The following is an 8,006-nucleotide window of genomic DNA, read 5'->3' on the forward strand; positions in this document are numbered from 1 at the left end:
ATAGGTTTTAGCACTACCAAATGCAGGGTATGAATGCGATTTTCTCCATTCGTGCCATTTTCGCCCATTACTACTGAAAATATCACACAGCCAGTTAGTGGTCCTACTAGCTCGAAATGGTAGGTTCCATATTATGCTCAACTCTCGTACAACCGCAAATAATACAGAAAATGTATAGACCAAAATGAAATAAGAAATGCCAAATCAGAATAGTCTAATAACTGGTCGGTAAGCGCCTGGTTACCAGAGTCTTGCTCCGTTTAAAAAAAATGATTTGCTTTGATCCATGATTATTCCTACACTAATACATTTGTTACCAATGGGTTTGACATTACTTCTTTTGCTTGGGAGAATTACAAATTTCGGTAGAACGCAAAAGTACTGTGATTTTAATGAATTAGTCGTATAGTTTGTTGTGCCACCATATCTTGTATCTTCATGTACATTGATGAGCAATGATTGATTGTTTTTTAATTGTCATGCAAAGTTGGTGTACATACCATTAAGTATAAACTGTTGGTGAGATTCTGAGAGCTTGCTTGAGTCTATGGAATCAACTCTAAAATTTTCTTATGATGCTAACTTGATAATGCACAGATACGGATACAAAGACAAGAAACAGGAGCACCATAACACATTTGAGCGCCTTCTGATAGAAGGCCTTGAAAAGTTCATACAGCGGGAGGCTGTAGAGTTGTCCCTACAGAGTGAAGATGATGTCGACTCCGATGAGGAGCCTTCAACCCCTGGACAGATAATCACTGCGCCAAACGGCAGCCTCTACTCACTCGATGCCCCTCTCCTGGTGGACTTTACACCTTCAGTAGACACGATTCCTGAAACACCCAGTTGCTCAACGCCTCAAGATCCCTCGTTGGATTACACACAGAACCTTGAGCTGGAGCTCGCATTCATCAAGCAGGCGAAGGAATCTGGAGCCGTGTATCTCATCGACAACCCCATTGTCAAAGCCAGGAAGGACTCGTGGTTCTTCAAGAAGTTGATCATAAACTATTTTTTCGCGTTCCTGAGGAACAACTGCCGCAGGGCGATTGTGTCGATGAGCATCCCACACTCGAACCTGCTGCAGGTGCGCTTGACCTCTTATGTCTGAACGCGGAACCTACTGCTTCAGCACAGTTGTTTTGTTCATGGCAATCTACTTATCCAGTAGAGATCACACTAACCATATATAAAGGAACAACAATGGTGATTGTCGGAAGGCAAATGCTTAACTTTCCTGGCTTTATTCAGAAGGTGATGGCTAGGACAGTAGGAGCCCATGTCTCCTGTAAGTTTTGTACCGCGTCGAAACGCAGCCGGCATTGTGGCAGCAGGCAGGCACATCACACGATGATGTATTTAACCTGTATATTTCCCTTGTGCAGCAGATTGCTGTGTGCTCCTTCGGTTCTGTGGGGCCAGTTTTGTTGTTTGCAAAATGCAGAGTGCTAGCTGAGAAGGATCATTAGGTCATATATATTACATATACATATGTACATTTTTACGGCCATCGAGCAGTGCTGTTGCTTTATCCTTACCTTTTCTTATCTGCACTTATTGGGGTTTTTATAGTCTGGCTTCAGTTTCTGTACCCAAATGCAGCCCTGCAAGGACTGAATGAATTTTATTACTTACTCCCTCCGATCCATATTAATTGTCATAGACTTAGCACAATTTTGGTACAATTTTGTACTAAATCTGCGACAATTAATGTGGATCGGGGGGAGTATGTATTAGTTTTCGTGTTTTAAATTAGTGACGAGTGTGTGAATATGTGTTTTGTCCTTTCCACTGGCGATGGTGTCATCCTTGTGGCGTCTGTAGTTTGTCCTTTCTTCGTGGCACCTTTTTTTTAACTTGGAACATTTCATTATTCCATTAATCAGTGTGTTGAGCAGAATCGCTGGCAACAAGAAGGTGGGAGAAGGTAGGGGCAAAGACCTGGCCATTCGGCTGAAGGTGTCATGCTCGCTGCATGTCTCTCTTCCTTGCCCCAATTTCTCAACCGGTGTCCAACATTAACTTTTTCTGGTGTCCAAGCCCAAAATATAGACTACATATAACGAAAACCAAATTTCTACCAGGTGTCACCGCTGGGACAACATAGGTCTGCCCTGGGAAAGTATCTGATGCACCGATGCTTGTGGTGCTACTGCTGCACCGGAAGTCGTAGCGTGTTAATAAATGTTTCAAAAAATCTGCAAAAAATGTAGCACATTGACACAACATTGGTCTATGTTGTTGCAAGAGTTCAAATCAGAATTCAAAGCATTGGAGGAGATACAAAAATGACAATTTTAGCATCAATGTGATAATGGGCCAAATTTAAAGCCCAACTTCTGTTGTGTACTATTCAGTGTGGATTTTGTGATTTTTGTACCTTGAGAAATATTTCAAATTTTGAGTTGAATTTTTGCGACAGCATAGACCAATGTTGTGTGAATGCGCTAAATTCTTTTCAAAAAAAAATCAAGCATTTTTGAACATGCTACGGGCGTCCGGTGCACCGGTAGCACCACAAGCACCGGTGCACCCGATACTTTCCCGGTCCGCCCCAACCCGAGGCAAAGGAGTCATGGGCCTGCGCGGTAGCCATCCCTGAAGCATTTTATTTTTTCGAAGAACCTCTTTGAGAGGGCAAACGGTTCCAGAATTTCCATAAGAAGAATATAATTGGTCCAGTTTATAAGAAAAACCGAACCCAAAAACCTACATAGTTGATTCGGTTTATAAGAAAAATCGAATCCAAAAACCTATCAAAGCTCGGTTAATTGGAGTGAAACCAGGCGAAAATCGCCTACACCTAGCTACAGACACAAAACCAGACAAACTAGGGCGGGAGGGCTGCGACAATTGAACTAACACCACTAAGGAGCACCGTAAACTGCCAATACCTCGCCGCCAGAGAGTGAGAGGACACCATCGAAGGGAAGCGGTCTTGGGCCTCCTTGAACCTTAGAGGACGACAAGCCACCATACTCCGCAGCATCGCTACTCCATCTGTGACCGCACCTGAAGCCACCATCCCGTCTCATAATGCTAACATGGGAACATGCGACAACCATGTGGTCATAATCCCAACGGAGGGAACGACGTCAAAGATGCTGCTATAGTCTGCCCCGGCTAGCCGGGTCAAGCTTTTCACCCGGAGTAATGGACCCCAGATGGTAGAAAAAGTGGGAATGCTTAAGGACGATGCCACCAAAGAGGGAATGGCACGAAGGGCATCGCCGTCATCAGCATCGACAAAGTCGGGCACCTTTGTCTGAAGCCACAAACACCGCGGAAGCCGAACAACTTGAAAAACACTTTCCACTTTCTCAGGTGTTGTAGGACTAGGTGACATATTTGTTTCATGTTCAACCAAATGCTATGGTTAACCCAATGCCATCTCTAAAGTTCCATAGTGCCCATGGGACTACAAACGGCGCCAGATTGAAATCTGAATATCGCTTGCTACAAGCTCCGAAGAAGGCATTAGATTCGATCAGTGACGATGAAAGGTCCATAGGTAAATAGTGGCCTAGTACTGATTTGTGGGTGAGGTTTTCCATAGGGTGTATTTCCAAGATGAGCAAAGGGTTGATGTTTGGATGATGATGATGATGCATATTGGAAGAGTATTAGAAGGGTCGGTGCAAGCTTGGGCGGTTGGACTCCATATAGGCCTCATCTTGGATGAATTTAAGGATGGCAGTCTGCTTCGCCATCTTCGCTGCCTGGGCGACCTCGAATTCCGCCATGGCGTTCTCCATGGCAAAGCCTGCGGTCTCTGCTCCTCCGACTCCGCCGCGTCGTCCGCTTCCAGATCCTCCTCCTCCTCCATGGGTGGGGGTCCTAATCCGCTTCCTTTTGCTGCCACGCTTCCTCCTCCTTTTCCTCTGGCTCTGGCGAATTCGGAGGCAGACCGATAGTGACACGAGCGGCGCGCCTGGCCCGGATATCCTCCTCGAGCTACAATCGACGTGCCGGCATCGACATTGGATAGGTGGTGATCCTCTCCCGGGCCATGGCTAGCGGCTACAGGGCGGATGGAAGTTGCGGCGCGAGTGGGAAGGAATGGGGAGGCTAGGGTTTCACTGCCACTGTTCGGCTTAAATAGATAGACTTGCTCCCTCGGCGGCATGCCGGAGCGACGCCACGCGGCACCATGAATGCATTCACACCGAGAACTGGAGGAGGCGTCCGTCGGACCGACGCCACGCGGCACCATGAATTCATCCACACCGAGAACTGGAGGAAGCGTTCGTCAGACCGCCGGTCTCTGCGTGTGATGCGTGGGCTCTTGTGATCAGTCCGGCATGACGGGCGCGTTCAGGCATCCTCATATCCGCCCTAGATATGAACTAGGTAAGAGGAGTGCCTATCAATCCAGTTGTTTGGGTCGGATATGGGGTGTTGAGTGACGTTTTTTCTGGCAGCCCGTCTGGACATTTGCGACGGGCATGAGATGTTCAGTTGTAGATGCTCTTAGCACAACTTTTGACCAACGTTGTAGCTCTTATACAAAGCATACATCATTAATTATGAGATCCACAAAACAGACACTCGCATGCACATCATGCATGTTCAATATCCAATCGGCGAACTGAAAAGCTGATACGCAAATGTTGAGCTCATTTGCTCACATCCTCAACCGCGGCGGTGACGTCGTCGGCGACGCCCTGCGCGGCGTCTTTGGTGGCGTCCCACGCCTCCTCCGTCGCCTGCTTGGCCTTCTCGCCGAGGTCCTTGGCTCCCTCCACCGCGCCCTCCACCGCCTCCTGAACCTTGCCCGCCGCGTCGCCCGCCGCCTTCGACACGCTGTCCGCCCCTTCCGAGGCCTTGTCTCCGGCCTCCCCGGCCGCCCCCTTCACGGTCTCGACGGCGTCGTTAGCCTGACGCACGAATGAACCAATGAACAGTCAGCATACGTAACATCGCAAAGAACAAACACCAGAGTGTGGTAGTAATAACATCAAGTGCACGTACGGGAGTCGCCCTAGGAGGGGTTTGCAGGCAGAGGCGGCCGCCGCTGACGGTGTGGGGACGAGCGGCGAGGAAGCACGGCCTGGGAAGAGCCTTGCCGGCGGCGGCGCCGGTGAAGGCGGCGGCGCCCGCGCCTCCTCCGAGCAGCACGGATGAGGAAGCCATCGATCTGGGTCTGGTGGTCGGTGGAGGAGCTGAGATGGATGTATGAGCTACTTTGCACTTGCGGTAGTACGGTGGGAGGACGAGAGGTGCAGTGCCGGTTTTGTAGGCCGGGGGTGGACGGAGGGGGCCACGGGGATCGCTGCGGGCGCATGGCGACACGGGGTGGTCGACAGGGTTGTGTGGTGCGGCGGTGCGTGCGTGACTGTCGACCGTTTGTGTGGCGCGCGCGGTAGCCATGCTCGTGAAGGGTTTGCCGAGAGAAGAAAGAGAAACGAATCTTAATCTGCCCATGCCTGCCGACCTCACGTACCTTTAGGCCTGTTTGGGACGGATCGAAAAAACCAAATCCTGGTGTACACGGTTGAAGTTGAAGGTCACATACATCCGAGCAAGAGATATTAACTTGCCAGAGGTGTCATCACTCATCGCCGGTCTCGGTGTGCTCAACTCGATCGCAGATTGTAGATTTTGAAAGCATAAAACTGCAAATACGAATTAGCAAAACCATTAGTTATCAACGAGGTTTAACGTACGTATACGCACTCAAGCAGTGGCGGAGCTTGGCCTCGAAAGCTGGACAGGCCGACAGTAGAAAATAATTATTGGGATTGTGTTTCATGGCCGAAAACGAAATATGCACTTAAAAAAATAGCATGGGCTGGGCGGGGCACGACCCTTTCAGCCTTGCCTTAGCCAACTTACTCATCAGTGTTTTTTTTTTCAAGTTTTGGTCAAATTTGAGATGAAAATTCAAAGTTAACAGTCAAATGAAAATGTTCTAGTAAACCAAGATATTTCCAGTTAGTATTCTGGAAAAGTTTTAGCTACATTCTTTCCTTGGCCATTGAGGAGTTTGGACTATGCTTATCAAATTTCTACCAAATTTGAGGTGCAAATTCAATGTTTACTGGAAAAAGGATTTTTTTTAGTAAATCAATCGAAGGTCCTTAGTATTCTTGAAGAATCTAAGCTCATCTATCCAGATATTTAGGGCTTTCAAATGTTTTTTTATTTTTATTTTGTCGTATTTGAAGTGAAAATTAAAAGTTCTAAGAGAGACAAAAAAATATCTAGTCAGAGTCGTTGTCTTTACTCTTTAGACACTTACAAGCGGGACTCATGCACACGATTTAGTGTCAAGCGGCATTACGACTATGTTTTTCTAGTGGTTACTCCTAGAATTAGTTATGTGTTAAAATCCCATAGAGTTCTAATTATGTGGTATGTTTGAAAAAACGAGTTATAAGTTTAATATTTCTTCCATTATCTGAACTATTTGTTGCATAATGACTCTTCACATCATATTTGGTTTTTGATGTTTTACCCAATTGTTTCAATTTTGCAACATATATTACTAGAAATTAGACCAATATCATTGTTGTAGATTCTTACCCTTCTCATAATTGCTCTAACTAGTAAGATATAGAGTGTGACATGAATATCTCTATCCAGGAGTGTGTCGAGAACCGCTAGTTGTTTCACACTCTCTGGGCTCCAACAGTTGGTTACCGTTCTAGTGTAGGGAGAGCTTGGATGCACGCGGACCTAGCGACTCTCCCTGGTCTTTTACCGGACGGAGATGGATCGGGGCCGGAGGTATTGAGGCCTTTCTTGGCCAATGTTTTGCAACGAGATGGCTTTTGTTGTCTTCCATGAGCCAATCCTAAGCATCGAGGGGGTGATGTCTGTCCTATTCCCAATTGGAAAGTATCTTATGTCTTATTTTACCTTTAGCTTCCTTCGTGATGGAAGAAGACATCTTGTGGGCTGTAACGATGTTGTATGTAAATTCTCTTGGTTTTCCTCGTGTGTAGTAAGTATGCTTCATCTATATTTTAATGGAAATACATGAAAAAAAATTGCACATGAAAATTCAGAAATGTGCAATTCTTAAAGCCAATTATATCAATGTTTAGCCAGCAAAAAGTTGTAAATCAACGAATTGACATAGAGTCCAATACTCTAGGTGAAGGGATAAAAACCATAGTGCTAAACTTCAGATGTGATGCAAAGCATAACGAAATTTATACGTACATATTATTTGCCGAATACAACCATACAACAAGAGGCAAAGCAGCGCCGTCTTTCTCTTAGTTATTAAATCTACTTTGGTTATTTTGAACTAAGATTAATGTGGCAATAAATGTCTGAGATAGACGTGTTCGTTCCTATACTTAACAATGAACAACATTGTGATTCACACTAGATTTAGTAAATCAATCAATGATCATTAGTATTCTTGAAAAAACTAAGCTCATTTGTCAAGATATTTAAGGCTTTAGAACGTTTTTGAAAATTTTGGCCATATTTGAAGTGAATATTTTTAGAGAGACAAAAAATATAGTTGAGTTGTTATCTTTTGACACTTACATGTGGGGCTCATGCACTAGATTTTGTGTGAACCAGTTAGACCTGACGACTCTGTTTTCCTAGTGATTACTCCTAGAACTGGTTATGTGTTAAAATCCTCTAGAGTACTAGATATGTAGTATGTTTGGAAAAAAGAATTATAAGTTTAATATTTCCTCCATTATATGAACTACTCGTTGCATAATGACTCTTTACATCATAGTTGTTTCTTGTGTTTTAATTTTGCAACATATATTATAGAAATTAGACCAATATCATTGTTGCAGATTCTTACCCTTCTCATAATTGCTCTAACTAGTCATGCACAGAGTGAGTACCTCGGAAGTGTGTCAAGAACCACTAGTTGTTTCACACTCTCTGGGCTCCAACAACTGGTTGCAACTCTAGTGTAGGGAGAGAGCTTGGATGCACGTGGACCTAGAGGCTCTCCCTGGTCGGTTAATGGAGGGAGACATATCGAGGGCAGATGCATTGAGGCCTTTCTTGGATAATGTTTTACA

At 45.4% G+C, this 8,006-nt stretch overlaps 2 protein-coding genes across 2 annotated transcripts in view; one reads left to right on the forward strand and one right to left on the reverse strand.

The window, feature by feature from the left end:
- LOC119356242 (probable potassium transporter 15) overlaps positions 1-1,540 on the forward strand; it is a 6,975-nt gene extending 5,435 nt beyond the window's left edge. Inside the window, exon 10 of the mRNA XM_037623173.1 lies at positions 598-1,540. Within this exon, the coding sequence (XP_037479070.1) occupies positions 598-1,114 (517 nt within the window). The 3' untranslated portion in view covers positions 1,115-1,540. The remainder of the gene's footprint in view (positions 1-597) is intronic.
- Positions 1,541-4,454: 2,914 nt separating this feature from the next.
- On the reverse strand, positions 4,455-5,225 carry LOC119356243. The gene is made up of 2 exons (XM_037623174.1): positions 4,975-5,225; positions 4,455-4,880 (listed from the first exon to the last, which is right to left on the reverse strand). Exons 1-2 carry the CDS (start codon positions 5,134-5,136, stop codon positions 4,620-4,622), a joined length of 423 nt encoding a protein of 140 aa, XP_037479071.1. The 5' UTR covers positions 5,137-5,225; the 3' UTR covers positions 4,455-4,619.
- Between the last annotated feature and the right edge of the window lie 2,781 nt (positions 5,226-8,006).

Source organism: Triticum dicoccoides, chromosome 2A (assembly GCF_002162155.2).
Source record: "Triticum dicoccoides isolate Atlit2015 ecotype Zavitan chromosome 2A, WEW_v2.0, whole genome shotgun sequence".
In the NCBI taxonomy this organism is placed as follows: Eukaryota; Viridiplantae; Streptophyta; class Magnoliopsida; order Poales; family Poaceae; genus Triticum; species Triticum dicoccoides.